The sequence below is a fragment of the Phodopus roborovskii genome, unplaced genomic scaffold (genome assembly GCF_943737965.1).
Source record: "Phodopus roborovskii unplaced genomic scaffold, PHOROB, whole genome shotgun sequence".
Taxonomy (NCBI): Eukaryota; Metazoa; Chordata; class Mammalia; order Rodentia; family Cricetidae; genus Phodopus; species Phodopus roborovskii.
In genome coordinates this window covers 19,801,108-19,819,061 of record NW_026126517.1, presented here as the reverse complement: position 1 = coordinate 19,819,061, position 17,954 = coordinate 19,801,108, and the positions used below count along the sequence as shown (strand labels likewise).

At 44.8% G+C, this 17,954-nt stretch overlaps 1 protein-coding gene across 1 annotated transcript in view; it reads left to right on the top strand.

Moving 5' to 3' along the window:
• LOC127231574 (alpha-tectorin) overlaps window positions 1-17,954 on the top strand; it is a 127,346-nt gene that overhangs the window by 61,741 nt on the left and 47,651 nt on the right. The window contains exons 9-13 of the mRNA XM_051197181.1: window positions 2,589-2,722; window positions 5,307-5,594; window positions 8,884-9,021; window positions 9,435-9,600; window positions 12,926-13,338. Coding sequence (XP_051053138.1) covers window positions 2,589-2,722; window positions 5,307-5,594; window positions 8,884-9,021; window positions 9,435-9,600; window positions 12,926-13,338 — 1,139 coding nt within the window. The remainder of the gene's footprint in view (window positions 1-2,588; window positions 2,723-5,306; window positions 5,595-8,883; window positions 9,022-9,434; window positions 9,601-12,925; window positions 13,339-17,954) is intronic.

Below are 17,954 nucleotides of genomic sequence, written 5' to 3'. Positions count from 1 at the left end.
TTTTCTCTCTGTATCTGTCTTAAGTTGGCGAAGGACCATGTGTATGTCTTCCTCCTACTGTTGTTCATGGGTTTTTAGATTAGAAAGATAGGGCAATCCATGTACATCTTGCTCCTTTAGGGATCAGAGCACCTTTATTTCACATGTTCATGTGTTTAGTTCATCTGCCGCATGGTCCCAGGTCTTAGATGGACCTTCCCTTTAAGATCATATCCATTGTCCTAGAATTGGGTGAATTAATAGTTGTAGGGTGTAATCCAAAGTAACAATAGAGTGATTTCCCTACAATAATCCCAATGATTCCAGCTGCCACCTCTACTTCAATGAAGTGTATTTTTCTTTAGTGTAAGAGAAAAACCCTGGAAATACAACCATACTTATTGTGTAATTCCCAGTTTAGAGCAAGCATGGGTAGGGATAGTGTTTCTGATGCTAACTCTGACACTAACCATAGGCCATGCTGCCAAATGTCCTGCTTTCAATGGTAATAGGTTCTGAGATGGAGATCACTGTTGTTTACTTCTGTCCCCTTTTGTTGAGTGCCCAATTTTATTCAATAAATCTTTACTGAGACTGTACAATATTAGATGTACTTATCTGTAATGTTCTTAAGATGAAGAGCTTTTTAACTGTGTGATGTTTCTGTTCAAAATCACAAACTAAGTGAAGAATCTTGGAACGGACAAAGGATTTAGGGCAGTATCTAGTGTCAATGTTTTGTGTCCTTAAAAGGGGGTTTTGATCTTCCCTTCTCCAGATAGACCGGCCACTGCTGTATAAAATACTAATTAAACTTTTGCATGGAAATGACTACTATGCCATATGAACTGGAGCTCTTTTCTCTACTGGGCAAGACTCCCAAAAAACTCCCCACGAAGGACAAACCTATAGTTTGGCTCTATATGTGCTAGTAATTCAGGGCTGCCTATCACCTTCAAATTTAATAAATACCTGCACGTAATGCCATAGTCAGAATTGCAAACAAATTTTTGAAGTTTTTATCTACTAGAAATTTGCACTTTGTTACCATAATGTAAATAATAATGCCTTTCTAAATACCGATGGTGACATCACACACAGATCACTGACCAAAAGCTCCTGAGATTCAATCAGCCACAGCATCTCCTACAGGTTAGGATTTGGTCAGTTTCCCAGAAACTTCTGAGCTATGTGGCACAGTGTGTGACTACTAATGGCTACACTAGTTCCCTGCTTTCCTGATGCTGTCCCCCAGGAAGAGAGTGAACCTGTGCCCAGGCAGACCTGCACCAACTCCCCACTCCAGAGCTAAGGAGCTGGCACTTTGCCTGGCTCCCAGGCTGCTGTCTGTCCACCGTGCAAGCTCTTCTCAGGGGCTGTTGTCTGCTCACTAACAGTCTCCCCAAGGGGAAGAGCTGGCAAGGACCTGTTGTCCTCCCTTCTATCAGTTCCATCAGTGCAAAGCAGGGACTTTCCCGGAGAGAGGGGTGACATGAGACTGGGTGTCAGCTTCTGGACAGATGAGCTTGAGAGCCGTGGCCACAGCCCAGTGTGGATCAGCTGCCCTCACCCCAACCCCCAGAAAACTACAAACTTTCAAAGGAAGAAAAATGTCCTTTTGCCAACTTTCATTCAAAAGAAGAAAGAACAGTGACCCCAGATGTGACATGTTGATTATTTCAAAGGTGCAGTTGTACCAGGTCCTGGGTAGCATAGGCCCTGAGGATATTGTCTTATTTTTTTCCACCAGTCTGGGCCACACCTCGCAAGAGTTTGCATTGGAAACTCAAGAGTTTGCAAAGCAAGCATCCAGGAAGGAAGTGCTGTTGTCCCAGAAGGGGTCTGTGTACCCCCTCACTTTTGGCTAGGAGGGTCAAGAAGAACGTTGTGTCTGGTCTGCAAAGTATATCAGCCCTCCATGCCTCCCACACCCCCATACACAGCCACACATGCACCCATGTGCACACACACCCTTTCCTCTGCTGGAGGATCCCATGTCTGCTTTTTGTAGCTGCCTTGGGCTAATCTCAGTCAAGGTCACTTACAGGCAGTTACTACCAATCCTTTCCTCCCCCACTGCCTCCAGTATTACTCCTCTTGGGCTCTGATGCCTTCTGCTGTGTGGCAGGAAGGACAGGAGTCTTAGGAAAAGCTGTTTCGACCCTCCTAGTATATAGTAGACTTCTTAGCTCAGGAGTATGCTTTGTGGTTACATCTACCTTCTCGTCATCTAGTTGTCTACTCAAGAGGCAAATCCTCCTCAGCCATGCCAGATCTAAAGGCCACCTCCATACACTGAGAGCTCCAGATGCCCATGGTATGACTGTCCACCTTCCCACGCATTGTCACCACTGGTCTCCAATGCATGAGCACACAGGAATAAAGCACATAGGTAGAGCCCGTGTCCCTTTTGTTCTCTCCTTTCCCAGAGACAGAAGATCATCGACTAGGTGTAAGCATAGACTCAGGGTGGAAAGGCCGTCTGCCTTGCCTTTGGCTTATAAACCATATTCAAACAAGCTGACTTTAGTGTGTGTGTGTGTTGGGGGGTAGCTAAAAGGAAGAGGCAGCTGCCATCTAATCTGTCTTCCCACCATCTCTCTTGACAGCCGAGCCCAGGGAGCTCATGTATCCATTTTGGCAGAATGACACCAAAACCCCTAAAGTAGACGATGGAAGCTCATCCGAGATTAAGTTGGCCATCCCTGTTTTCTTCTTCGGTGTTCCTTACCGAACCGTCTATGTAAGTGCAGCAGCAGCTCCTGAAATACTCTTCCTCTGTTTGTCATTAAGGGAACGCATTTGAAATGCCCCTTCCAGGCCTCTAGGATAGAGGATTTATTGGCAGCCAAAACAACAAGTTCTGAGATTTCATGAGCTGATGGGTTTTATGATTAAGAAAGTCAAAGGTGTATTTAATGGCTAATGTTCATAGTGGAGGAGTACACAGGGCAATAAATTGCCTTTGTGGGTGATTAAACACAGAAGTGAGGCAGAGGCCCCAATGCCGTGCACATCATTTCTGCTACTCAACAAGATAAAAAAGATACAATGAACCACAATAGGAGCAATATCATTTTTTTCTCCCTTCTGGGGGTGTGAAAAGTTTAGGCATCTGCTCTTCTTGGGCTTCCGACCAATTTGAAGCTGAGCTGGAGCTCGAGAGATGGATAACCAATGATTGCATACACGTTGTTTGCAGAATTGGCCACCGTTCTCAGGTCTGTAGCTATGCCAGAGGGTGCCATTGTCAAGCCTGTGTGCTGTCGAGCCTGTGCTGGGAAGTGTTTCCATGGCTGTCAGGGCTCTCCCAGGCACCTGCATCCTCAGGTTGGGTGGTTTGGCTGGTTGAAGTTGCTGCTGCCAGGGAGACTGTGTTTTGGAGCAGCTGAGCCTGTCTTCATCTCTGCCCTTACGGACCAACGCAGATTTGGTTGCATCTCACTCCAGGTTTATGCCCTACCTTGGATGAATAAACCAATGAAATTTGGAACATTTATTTTCACGTCTGCCCTGAGACTGCTACTTTGGCAGTTTCTGACATACAGCTAGAAAATCACCTCCACACATCCCTGTATACACACACACACACACACACACACACACACACACACACACACACACTACTAGGGGCTCCTGAAACACCAGCAGTATCACCTGCCATATCATCTTCCACCAAAGCTGACTCAGATTAGAGCCTACTAATCTACCTTAATGAGCTCTCCAGGTGATCGTGGTGCCCACAAAAGCCTAAGAGCCACTACTCTCAACCATAGAATACAATCAAAACACATGTGAGTCTCCACCAGCCTCCTCCACAGGTGAGCCTGTGTGTTTTAATTACACCAGTTTTCCCCTAGCAAATACATGGCTCTGGCATCCTAATGCATTTGTATATGCTCCTCACAGTGGAGGGTCTCCCTGGTCTGTGTCTGAGGGAGCTGACTGCTAGTTCTGAAGTGGGCTGACCTGCCTTTGGAAATGAGAGGCCTTCCATTCTGCAGGTCTTGGCCTCCCAGGCCCCTAGAGCATGTATTTTATTTGGTTTCTCTTTCCCTTCCATTGCACAATCTGACACAGAGCTTAAAGGTTCATGGCCTTGTGGAAGGACAAACCATAGTTCAGGGTAGGGTCATCTGAGGGTACACTATACCATGAGTATGCAGTCTTTCAATCATTCAAAGGCCTCTGGGCAACTCTTTGTTCCTTGAAGACAACAGGTTTCCAACATCCCCCTACCCTGGCCATCTCACACCCTAAAACTCATAGAATTTCTTCCAATGCATGCTGAAGAACCCTCAGTCTAGCTGCAAAGCCCTTCCCTAAGGGACTAGGTTAATGTCTACCCTGTTGCTGATTGATAGGAATATTACAAACAATTTGACACAGAGGGCAATCATCCTCAGATTTGCTCTGCCCAGGAACTGCAAGTATTCCCACCTCATGTGTTTCTGCTCCCGGAGTCATACAAGCTACCTGAAGTCTATTTCTCTCAGACACAGGATTGATATCAGGTCCCGAGTGAGCTGAGGGTTGTTTCCTGCACTTACTAAGCCATTTTCAGATCAGGAAACAGTCACCACTGGGTAGTCATTTACACATACAATGCAAAGTACCCATGTCTCAATGTTTATGCAAAAATGACACAAAGAGCTGTACAGAAATTGGACATCTTTAGATCTTACTTAACCTTGTCCTTTTTCTGAGTGAGGAAGTACTTATGACATCCAGGGAAGCTTTTGTTTGTTTGTTTGTTTGTTTGATGTCTCACCCAGAGCATGATATGGCTCATCCTGAGATCTGAGTTCAGCAAAGCAGTGTTTGATTCACCTCTCTCTGAAGGTACACTATGCACTATGAAGTGCTTCAATTATTAAATTGAACTGTAGTTTCATGTTTGCTTGTTTCCCCTTGTCTATTTTCCATCTGTGACTCCCCACAAATTTGTCTTTTTTTTTTTTGTCTCATTATCTCCAGGTTGGGCTAATACACACACACACACACACACACACACACACACACACACACACACACACCACAACCCAGTAGTATTTAATAAATGCAAATAGAGATAGGACAGAGAACATGAAAATGAGACTGATTATTAATAAGGAATGATGCTGACTACAAATTGAAAGTGAAAGAAAACCGAGAGTGTCTGGGAGTAAATGAACCTCCTCGTATGGACAATGGTATTTAGGGGTTCAAAGTCAGCAATTTAAAAGCCCTCTCCATTCATGTGATTGGCTGTGTGTCTGTCTTAGTTTGATACTCTGAAGTTTGTCTCTTCTCGCGTCCATTGTGCAAAACCCCTGTTATTTTTGTAGGTCAATAACAACGGTGTTGTTTCCTTCAACGTGCTCGTGAGCCAGTTTACGCCGGAGTCCTTTCCCCTGACGGATGGGAGGGCCTTTATTGCTCCATTTTGGGCAGATGTGCACAATGGAATTCGGGGGGAGATCTATTACAGAGAGACCATGGACCCTGCCATCTTGAGAAGAGCCACCAAGGACATCAGGAAGTACTTCAAAGACATGACAACCTTCTCTGCTACTTGGGTTTTCATTGTGACCTGGGAGGAAGTCACCTTTTATGGAGGCAGCAGTACCACACCTGTAATCATTCAACTTTTCCACTTTCCACTGGTCCCTGACATCTAATTCTTGTCCATCCTCACTACCATGCAGGAGTCTAATTGGTAGAGCTGGGGAATGTCAGTTCACTTCAGTTAAACTAATGGGCATTGCCACCCACTTTCCTGGAAACAGAGGGAAATATAAGCTTGAACCAGTCCAGTCAGCTGAGATACTTCAGATGTGTCAGCCCAATCACAATTCATTACCAGTGTCTAACAGGAGTCCCTTGACAATATTCTTGCAGTAGGTAGCATTCTATTTTGTGAGAAAGTGACCAAGACACAGAGACTTGTTCTAGGCTATGTGATTAGGGATGTTTTGAGGGATGCAAAGGTGTTTTTCTCTTGCCAGTGGCACAAATGTTTCTCACCATCAATAATGCGCCCCCCCAAACTCTGATAGCAAGAGAAAAGCAGGGTGCTGGATTTGGGACCAATCGACCTGGTTCATTTTATTATGTTATAACATTTTTTAATTGTGACCAGGGTGAGATGATTCATATTTGATGCTAATTAGAGTGGGCAGTTAAAGCAATTCCTGAATAAAGTTTCAACATCTGCTCTGAGATTCCCAAATGAGCAGTCAAATAAAAGTCAAATAAAAAAGATTATCTCTGGTAATATCATAGAGACAATCAACTTTCTGCCTAAAGGGGCAAAACCCCAGTTTCTATGAATGCACACAGCTTGTTTGGGTGACCATGGTAATGGAGATTTTTGAATCTGCAAAAACATGCATCTTCAACTGCAGTTCCCTAGTAAACAAAGACACTTAAAAAAAATCTATCTTCTTCTTTCTTAGGGTTATTTCTAATTCCATCTGTTTTCCTGGCAATGATTTGACTATTTAGGGGTGGAACAGAAATTCCTGTGTAGCAGAGGGAGGTTCAAAAGTGCTGGTCTTGCAGTTCATAGCTAGGATGAAATGAGCATGTGTTTTAGCATTGTCTGACGAGAGAAGCTCAAAGCACTTTATTGCTAAGAGGTCCTGCAGAACAAGAAGACACAAGCTTAAACAGCAGATGCATTGGCTAGAAATAACCTCTAAAGAAGCATGCATTTCCCTCTGTCACGTTATGGATCGCTAACGACTCCTCAGGCGATATTTTATGTCCTTTAAGCCTCATATCTTACAGCGCTAGAATGCAGGGTGCCAGCAATCGATAAATTTTAGTGTCAATGGAGGGTTAGGGGAGAGAAGAAATGCCCGTCAAATGCTGACCACCATTTTTTCCCAAAAGATTGTTTCTGTAGAAGAGCAAAGTGTCCATCATCCCTACCTTTGTAATGGAGCCAGTTATCTCCCCAAGATCTCCTATCACCCAGTTCATTAAACATGGGGTTAGAGAGATCTTAAGAAAGGGAAGTGTCAGGTGAGCCTGACTGCAGTATGTGTTTAAGGAGACCCAGTGTTTACTGAAGTTTAACTATGTGCCAGTCCTGTAGTCTGCTGTTTCTTAAGCCCCATAAAAATTCCCCAAGTGCTATTACAAGGAGACAATACTATGGACTTGAACCTCCTAAGAGACAGAGCAAAGGCTTCACACTGAACCCTGTAGGGTGGCTTTCTTCAGGTGCTTCCTCAGGTAGTGTCCTAAGAAGTCCTTTGAATTCTTGAAAAACAAGGTTGTGTAAGAAATGAATATTGAAGAACTATGTCTGTAGAGGGGTATGTGTGTAAGGGAGAGAGAGAGAGAGAGAGAGAGAGAGAGAGAGAGAGAGAGAGAGAGAGAGAGAGCGCACACAATTGAGGGGTAAGTATATGTGAACATGTGTGATATAATCTACCTTGGAGTGGCTGGTTGGTTTAGGGGTAAGACGGGATAGCATGATTTTTGGGAGATACTCTCAAGACTTGCTAGCCAAAGGTATTTCCAATATAAAGTTTATAAGATTCAGTTCTGAAGAGGACCCTAGTATTAACAGGGTCCAGCATCAGTTAATCACTGCATGACCCTAACTTTGCACCAATCCTTTGGATCTGGCCCCACTAGTGATCGTGTAGAAACCTTGAGTTCATTGATCATTCATTTCCGTGTCCCACTTTCTTCTTTTGATGAATGGATCCAAAGAATGAGGGCATATCCCAGCCACTCTATCATAAACGCCATCGGCTGTGGCAGGCAAGGGCCGGAGGAGAAGGCTCTCTTTTTACAAAAAAAGGCTTTTCTTTACAAGCAAGGTGCTCTTCCCTGGGACAGTCTAGATCCTCCACCCCAGTCTGATTACACAGGATAGGACTTTGGGCCTTTCTCTGCTCTCTCACTAAATGTTAACTGAGACACTCTCAGGCAGATGGGTAAAGGGCTAGGCTTGAACAGAGAAAGGTCATAACTGCTACTTGAAATCCTATTTTGATTGGCATTTCCTGAAAACGCATGTCCAAAGGTGGGGATTACGAAAGGGAAATAGGAAAGGCCGAAGCTTGATTTGGTTTGGATTTATGCAACTCTGTCCTCTGGAAAACATGGAGTGACAATACTTAGAGGCTGGGTGCTCTGGCCACAATCCCATGACCCTGTGGCTACTCAATTTCCAGCAACTCATTTCACTTAGTCCTTAGTTGCTTAGCTCTAAATGGAATGAACCCAAACTGTTGCCCATCTTAGCTTTGGTCTGAGTTACAGATGAGCAATGAAGATCTTACAGATACAAAGTAATACATAAATGTTCAATTAGAGAAACATTTTCTTTCCAGATAGTGCTTCTTAAAAATCACTTCCCAACTTTCATTTTAAAAGGGGGAGACATCTCATCCAGACTAGTGATGTTTTCCAGGAACAGGGAGAGAACACTCCAGAGGAGCACTTAAATGCAGCATTGGGTTACTGTGTCCCTCCCCACCCTGCCCATTCTGCTGTGGGTGCAGGTGTTCATGCTGAGGTTCCTGGCTTGACTCTTCCCTATAGTTTATTCTCATGCTGCCATCTATAGGTGCTCTTAAGTCATGGCATTCTCAGACAGGTCCAAAAGAGATGGGGGTTGTGGGGAGGTGTGGAGGTGGGGCGGAGTGGGGTGGGGGGTGCACTGAGTCAGACTCCAGGTTTATCTCAGCCAATTTCTCATTTGGATGCACAGTCCTACACATCTTGCTTTTTTGCACTGGAGGCGAGAACAAGTGTTGAGGGAAGACAGGCTGAAGACTGGGCTGCAGTGCAGTGTGGAGCTGTTTGGGGGTAGAGTGGGGGTAGAGGTGTACATACTAGTTGTGGGGGAGGTCAGCCACCACTGGGTGATGATCTCCTGAGCTTGTTCTGCACATCCTGCAGGTGAACACCTTCCAGGCTGTGCTGGTGTCTGATGGCTCATACACATTCACACTTTTTAATTACTATGAAATCAACTGGACCACTGGGACAGCAAGTGGTGGTGACCCCCTGACAGGCCTTGGGGGTGTGATGGCACAGGTAAGAGATTCCTCCTATCATCCTCTTGTAGGTTTAAGTCACTACATCCCTTGCTTGCTTTGCTCAATATCGTGGACAAAGTCCTGCCAATACCTTTGTTCTAGAAACATGTCTGCTCTTGTAGTTGCATTAAGGGGCTAGCCTTGAGCATCTTAAGTACCTTTATCTGGGTATGGATTAAGTAGGCAGGCCTTCCACACCTTGGATGGTGGCCTGGTGGGATCCAGGAAAAAGTAACCTCTTGTTTTCAAGTGTGATGCTAACTAATGGGGATGGTGTGCACTCAAATCTCTCTCTCTCTTCCTCCCTCCCTCCCTCCCTCCCTCCCTCCCTCCCTCCCTCCCTCCCTCCCTCCCTCCCTCTCTCTCTCTCTCTCTCTCTCTCTCTCTCTCTCTCTCTCTCTGGTGCTCCAGGCGGGATTTAATGGTGGAAACCTCACGAATTTCTTCAGCCTTCCGGGGTCAAGAACTCCTGAGATTGTAAATATCCAAGAGACCACGAATGTCAATGTTCCAGGCCGCTGGGCATTTAAAGTTGATGGAAAGGAAATTGACCCAGCCAATGGCTGCACCGCCAGGGGTAAACCTCTCCTCTCTTCTCCGACAGAGCAGGGTTTGTTTCCCTTAGATTGACAGGAGAGCTTTCCAGCCATGGGGGCGGACTCATTCCTGATGGCTTACTCTTTTGACATCTTTCAGCTGTGAGATGGAGATCAAGGTAATTTTAGCGTGCACACTCATCACCCTGGGAGCAACACTGCATGTGGTACACTTCCTAGCCCTTGCCTGTGGTGTGTGTACCGCTGCTGGCCACTGCTGGTTTGGAATATCTCCAAAGTGAACCAGGATCTTAAGTGATTTCTCAGCCAGATGGGCAGAAGGGAGCCCTCCTGTCTCTCTTTATTTTTGTTGTTGTTCCCCTTTAAGATTCTGTCCTCATCTTTACTCCTGTTCTGCCATCTGCACTTTGTAGATCCACAGGAGTGGGTGAACTTGGAGTGTCGCCAAGCCCCTGTAATGGTAAAGCAGTAGCTCCTGGTACACGGGAATAGAAAAAGTAGCAGGGATTTTAGGGGAGCTTCTAAAATCCTCTCAGGGGTTGAAAGACATTTCTGGGGTTGGGGGAATCAAAGCTGCTTTAGGTTTGTGTGAACTGGCTCCTCTGGTGAGTTTCCTTTACATTGGCTTCTGTAGCGGGGCATCTTTTCTCAACTACCAAAATCTCTTCAGATGTGAATAACAACCCTGGAGTTCTCGCAGGAGCATCCCTGTTTATTGATTCTGGCCTCCAATGTATTCAAAGTATCTAGAAAACAGGGTTTCTGTTAATATTGCTGCATGTAGTAGAGACTACAGCAAAAAGCCACAAGAAATGATCTGTTTATCTGATGCCCACCTAGTGACCATCCATCTCCACTACCCTCCCATCATCCACCTCTCCATCCTCTTGCCTAGCTACTCACCCATCCAACGTTCCCCTTTCCACTCACACCATCTCCATCTAACATCCTATCCATTCATTCCCCTAGCCACCCATCCACCACCTCCCATCCATACATTATTCTTTTTATCAATCCATCTATTTACATGCTTCCATCTGTCCACTGAGCCACCTGTTCATCCATTTTTATCTTTCTAAAGAACAATGGAAGAGACCTATTGAACCCTAGTTACTCTTCAGGTAGCAGAAATATCAGTATTATAGTTGTCCATGATAATACTACGGCAAAAGAAATAGACATAGAATGTACAAAATGTAGCACATATAATGAACAAGGTGTTGTGGAAGTACAGGAAGCATTGGGCAAAGTGATTGCAGACCCATAAGAACCTTTTGCACTGGAATAAGGAGATCTTTCCTCCTTGAGTAGAAAGCATGGTCTGCATAGTTTGCTGCCAGATTGCTCCCTTGACTCAGCTTCAATTTTCAATATATAGAAAAGCCAGTTTCATATGGTCTGAAGTTCCCATGCCCTCTGCATTCACCCACTGATTTGCCTAACCTCTGACTTTGCCCTAAGCCAAGGATAGCTTGTGTGAAGATGGCTTGCCTGGGCATCTTAGCCTTGTGGACTCTGAAATAGAAAGTAAATGCTATGCAGCTAAATGGGCATTAAAATGGATAGGAAAGAATCTAGTCCCAAAGCCCTCCATGATTTCTGTGATTGTCCCTCTTCCCTTGTGGGAAGGTCAACACCATACTACATCTGTGTGAGATACTGTCCCCTTTGCCTTCTCACCTCAGTCTCAGATGCTCACCCTAACACATCTTCCCCTTTGCTCAAGTGCTCAAGGGTTCACTGATTGTGGACTGCAGCATGAGTTCTCAGTGGCACCCTCTCACTTGAGTCCTGCAAATGAACACTGTGATGATGGACGGCACTGGCTGGCATAGCTGTGGGGACAGTCTGATGCCAGCAGTGTGCAATGTTCCCACTCTCACTGCTTTCTTCTCCTCTTGAGTTATGTGTTTGGGTTTCATATGCAGGGCAAAGTCAATATCCACACTGGACTTGTGCATTTTTATGTGCCACCGGACATATATCAATCTAATGAGAAGGGACTCAGTTCTATAGAACTGGCTTATTAAATCATCATTTCACAAACAAAATTATCATAGAGCATCTACCTTTTGGTCCAAACCTCCTCTATTCAGAGACAGTTTACCCTCATTTATTGGAAGCCCGGGAATGCAGAGACAATGATACTGGGTGAGGGCAGCTGAAAGATATGCAACCTTGATCTAGTGCCAAACTCCTGGAGGATTTAGGGCCTGTTTTAAGGGCTGATGCATATAACCTACTTGGAATCTGAATACATCTATTATCTCATTTTAGGTGCAAATCTCAACAGGTAGGAGGCATAATTGTTTGTGGAGACAATTTCTTGTTGGGTAGACATAGAAAGTGGTGTCCTTAAGGTCCCCTGCCTTCTTTGAGGGTTAAGATAGTAGGCTTGTACAACTTGCAAGGTATTCAGGTGTGTGTGTGTGTGTGTGTGTGTGTGTGTGTGTGTGTGTGTGTGCGCGCGCGTGTGCGTGCGTGCGTGTGTGTGTGTGTGTGTGCGCGTGTGTGCGTGCGTGCGTGTGTGTGTGTGTGTGTGTGTGTGTGTGTAGATAATTTATTAAGGGAAATGATTTTAAAGATTAAATGTCTGCCAAATAAACGGTAGTGAATATTTATTAAAAATTAGCACATGCCTTAAAGCCATTCCACTGGCAGCCTCCCCCTAACCTAGACTTGGTCAGCAGGTTCTTTCCTTATGATAAAGAGAGAGGAATACCAGACTTGGGCAGGGAAAAACAACTCACAAAGGTTGAAATTCAGCCTGAGCAGCATCTGTAGCATTTATGAACCTTTGAAAATAGCACAGAAGAAGTCAGACTTTTCTAGAATATTCCCCAGAAGCTGGGATTTATGTCTGCATCCTGATTTGTGGTGTTGACCTTTTTGGGCACATGCTGCCCAGACTGTTGATTAAATGAACAAATTAGGGAATAAGCAAGCAATTGCTGAGTCCTGTTGCTATAGGCTGGCTCTGCTTCTGGAATGTCCTTGCTCACATTCTTGAAAGAGAAATGGCTCCTGAGTGTCAGGGACTTTCTCACAGATGAAGGCAATGTGTCTTTGCTTGGATGTGGGCTTGCTCACCAGCTGGGGAGTCAACAATGCCAGCAGCTCACCCTGGATTCAGACCCACTCAGCTTGGAGTCTTGGCTGAGTTGCTGGGCGGTGTTGAATGAATCATTCAACTGCTCGTAAGCCTCAGTTTCCCCGACAGTCCATGACCTCTACCTGAATAAGTTAGTGAGTGGGATGAGAAAGCATGATCAAGCAAAGCCTTTGTCCCAGTGCCTGGCACAGAGGGGAAGTAGTAAGTGTTGGCTCTGATGTCTTTATTCCCAGGACAGTTCCTTCGGCGAGGTGAGGTGTTTTGGGATGACCTGAACTGTACCATCAAGTGCCGCTGTCTGGATTTTAACAATGAGATCTACTGTCAAGGGGCCTCCTGTAGCCCCTACGAGGTGTGCGAACCCAGGGGTCGCTTCTTCTACTGCAACCCTGTGGAGACCAGCACCTGTGTGGTGTTTGGGGAGCCACACTACCACACCTTTGATGGCTTCCTCTTCCACTTCCAAGGCTCTTGTGCTTACCTATTGGCCCGGCAGTGTCTACAAACTTCTAGCCTCCCCTTCTTCAGTGTGGAGGCCAAGAATGAGCATCGAGGGGGCTCTGCTGTCTCATGGGTGAAGGAGCTCTCTGTTGAGGTCAATGGCTACAAGATTCTCATCCCTAAAGGAAGCTATGGAAAAGTCAAGGTAAGACCCTTTCAATTCATCATGGGGAGGTGGCAAATCCAGAGATGCTTCAGCCTGGGGAAAGCCCTTCCTCTGTCTGTTTTGTTGTTTGTCCTTCTATAGTGCCAAAAATGTAAATGCACTTCTTACTTGGATGATGCTTCAATAAGCCAAAGTTTATTTGTGCAAAAGTCTCAGTGCAACCATATCTTGAAAAATAAAAAAGTATATTCACATTCATAGTTCCCTTGCTGGTGGACACATGTTTGCGCATGTACATGAATACACATACAAACAGGTATTTGTGTCTCAGAAGTCACAGTAACAGACAGACAAGCTTAGTTCCTCATAGACTTGGCTTACAATAATTAAAATCATATGGTCATGCCCAGGCTACAGGGCAAGCACAGAGTGCTTACTCCTAATTCAATATAGCCTTGGGGTCATCCCCATCCTGTTTGCTCAAGAGCTATTTCTTGATTCACAGAGAAACTTCCACATTGATTGATGTCACTACAGGCATTACCCTAGAGTAGCTTTGGTGAAGTTACTTTAGTGACTTGAAAAGATCCCAGGAAAGCTTTACCCAAATGCCCTCTGGAGAATGCCCCCCCACTTCTGCCCACACCAACAGAAGAGCATAAATCTCTACTGGCCTGTTTAGCATATGTAAATGACTCCTGTTACAGGGGCATTGACTAAAGAGGGAAAGCCAGACGCTACAAGTAATTAGTCAATTGGTGGAGGCCTCAATTTTCATAATGTTAATGGAGACCTTGTTGTAACTATGTATTTATTCAAGCAATCATAACTTGGAGACCACAAGGGGTGGTTGCTGCATCCCATTCAATTCTTATTCTTGGTGTAGGGTTGCTAAATAGAGTACCAACCAGAACTAATAAGAAATGTGTTGTAGTTTTAATTACTGTAGCACATCTGACAAAAGGCAAAACCAGGGAACTAATTCCACTTTTTCTGGCTCTGCCATTCTCAGGTCTGTGCCATTCATCAGCTTTTTAGTTAGGAAAGTAAGCTATGACCACGGTTGAAATGCCAATTTGCTTGTTATGTGGTTAGTCTCTCTAGGGACAGGTTCATGTATCAGTGAAGGATTCTGGTACAAAAGTTTGGAGTTTTTCCACTGTTAATTTATAGGGTGCCGTTGAGTGCCATCTTTATCCTTGTGGATAGATACATTTCCGGCTATTTTTTTTTTCTCCAGCTTTCCCAACTCGCCTGTGTTGTCAAACTGGCATGTCTGATACCAGTAGTTGAAAAGAAAGCATCATGCTCTGTCCCTGCTTTCCATTTTGATTAAAATTCTTTTTTGCTCACACTCAGACTTCTTACTTCTTTTTTCTTTTTTTAATGAAAGAAAGGATACTGTCATCTCTTTCAGGCCCAGCAGCTCTGCTAATTTTGTATGGCTTGTTCCATCGTCCAGGCATAGGGCATGGATTCCTCAATTTTCTGTAGCGACAGAGAGATGTGGATGTGAATATAAATGCTTCAGAAAGAAAAGGTTGTGTGACTCCAACTGCAAGCTAACAACGGCGTCCTTTTCCTTTGGCCAAATGGTTTCCAGTGCCTCTGAATACACCTGCTATACTGGGCAGAGTGGCTAGATGGATGCAGGCCCCTGACCCAGGGTGATGTGGGGACAGCCAGGGAGAAGCTGGAAAAACAGGAAGGAGCCCAAGAGTCCTGGGAAGCAGCTGACTTCCTAGACATGTTATGCCAAGCCTGGAATGGCCCAAGTTGCATCCTTGCAAACCACAGGTTCTCTTTCTCCAACCCTGTCTCCATTTGTTGGGTTTGAAGCAACATTCTTTCAATGAGGGTTTCTCCATTGAATCCATTTTCAAATGATAAGATTAACTATCTGGATTATATATGCCAAGGAAGTTCAAAGAAAGCTAGCATAACTGAGCATCCATACCTGGCAAATGTCTCCTAGTGATTACAGCTTTTCTGGTTTCTCCTAGACGTGAACCAGAATGGTTTAGGATACATCCAGGGGGTGGGCAGGCCATCTAGCCCACAAGGTTGAGGAGCTCTGACTGTGGAGAGGAACCTGCCCAATACCTCTGCTGTAACTGCCAGCAGCATGACATCTAGCTTCATTCTCCTTTTCTGTAAAACTGGAGAGGTTGTGTCCCCTGGATCGGGCACCTAGGCTATAGCCTGGACTTGATTGTCCCCCACTCAGAGCTGATACAGGCAGCTTGAAGCAGTGTGAAGCATGGCTCTGAACCTCAGCAGGTGTCAAGTTACGTCACAAGCTCTATCTTCAAATAAAAATAAAGAGAGCATCATAAGATCCTTTAAGGTTTCATTAACCTTAACTAGAACAAACATGTGCTTCACCCAGCACAGAGCCTGGCACACAGGAGGTATTCAGGACTTACTGGTTCTGTATTTCCATTTTCAAGACCCACTCTTCATGATTCCTCTTCTCCCTCCTTACCTGGTCTCTGTACACATCCTCAGAGAGACCTTCTGGCCATAAGGAGAAGGGAAAGCAAAGAGGTTTGTGTGTTACTAGTGAATGAAAGGTAAGAATGAACCAATAAGTCATGAGTCAAGAGTCTTGTTCTCGATGGGTTCCTGATTTGACCCTTGGGGAGCATAAGTAAGGTGGCTAGCTGTGGCAATAATAAAGAAAGCATCATGTACTCTTAGGCTAGGAGAAAATCTAGCAAAATCTAGAGGCTGATGGCTGCTGCTTTGAGGCACAGAAGACTTTGTCTCCTTGCTAGGAACAGGAACTTGGGTGAGAGGGAAGGGAAGTGCCCAGCAATTAATGTACTTGGAATTTGAAATATACTTTTCCAGACCCCTGAATGGACAAGGGATAATTGTTCATTACTCTAGCAGGCTGACTTTCCTTACAGAAAGGCCTTCTGCACCCCTATTGGCTTAACCCTACCTGTGAGACAGAGTCAAATGACCCAGTTCCTTGGCTTTTCTATTTCTAATGGCAGGACAGTTTGTCAGGCTTGTGCACTCTTCTACCATTGCTGCAGTCTGAAGGTTTATGCCCTTCCCATTAATATGATGATGTTCTATTAATAAATTCTCATGAGGGTAGTACTAGAAGATGGGATGGGGAAACTAATATGGTAATGAGAATGGAACACTCATGAATATGATTAGTACCCTATAGAAGGCCATAGAAAGCTAATTCACCCTTACTGTCACATGAATACATATCTATGAACCAGAAAACTGGCCTTTACAAACACTAATCTGTTGGCATTCCTATCTGTAAAATTCTGTTGTTTATAAATATTTTATTGCAGCAGGTCAAGACAGAACACTGGTATCTGAAGTAGGGTGCTGCTATAATGAATATCTAAAAACTAGTGGCTTTAAAACTGGGTAATAAGCAGGAGGTTTCAGAATTTTGAGGTACAGACTAGTCAGAGCCTACATCACTGTGAGTAGACCATTAAGAGTAATTCTGTTGGAGGTCAGCTTCTAGACTGAGAGAATACATGTGATGTTTACTTGATATATTTATATAGTGGGATATATTGAGAGCAATACCTGGGCAGTTTATCACCTTGTTTCCAGCTCAGAATGTGATGACCATATGGAAGGTAAGACTCCTGTCTATATGTTTCCATATATTGGAAACCATTGTGAGTCTAGGTCAACCTGGAAAGTTGGTATGCATCTAAAGTCGCCCACCAAGGACCTGGGGGATAGGATTAATCATTTATTTCACCCCAGCCCTTGAACATGAGCACCTTCAGAAGTGAGGCACAGTACATGGGAAGATAAAGCTCTACTCTCTGTTGGAAGCATTTCAAAGGACCTGCTCATGTTCTCTGTACAACTGAGATTCACTCTCAGTTCTTCCCCCAGGAAGAATTCAACCACAGGGGAGACTGAGGGAACAACTGAGTGGGCTTTGCAGCTTGTCCTCCCATTTTGTGTCTGGTTTTAGCTCTTTCCTCTGCCTTCTCTTGGGCCCTGGCAGCAGCTGCCTGTCTAGGCTCCTAGCTTCTCATCTTGACTTAGTTCAGCAAGCACTTCCTGCCAGCCAGGAGGAACTTCCTGCAGTGCAAACCTCCTGTGTTATTTCTTTGTTTACAGCCTTTTGGGGGCTCTCTCACTACTGAGTAGAAATTCAACTCTATACTTGTGTTGTCTTGTTTTTAACATAGCTTAAAGGCCCTTCAAGGTCTGTTCCCAACATGGGAGCCAGAGTGGTTCTTTCAAAGTGGAAGTCAGATCGTGTGGATCCTTTGCTTTAAATATCCTCTTGGCTCAACATTTTGCTCAGAGCTAAAGCCAAAGTCCTGTCTTGTTCTGGCGGATACCTTGCTTGATATCAGCTACCACTGCCCTCTCCTCCTTGCTCAGCTCAGCCACTTGGGAGACCCTGATGGCTATAGCACCCAGAAACACGCCCACCTTCAAGCGTGCTGATCTCCCCCTGTGATCTCTCACTCCAAGGCTCCTTCCTCTCTCAAATGTCACCTTCCCATGGAGCTATACCCTGACCTTTCACCTACAAAGCTTCTTTCTGAACACTGGAATCTGGAATCTCACTCACACATCATTAGATGTTGTACGCCTTTGTTTTGCTAGTGGTTAGTTTCCCTAAGCTAACTGCTAGGTTATACAAG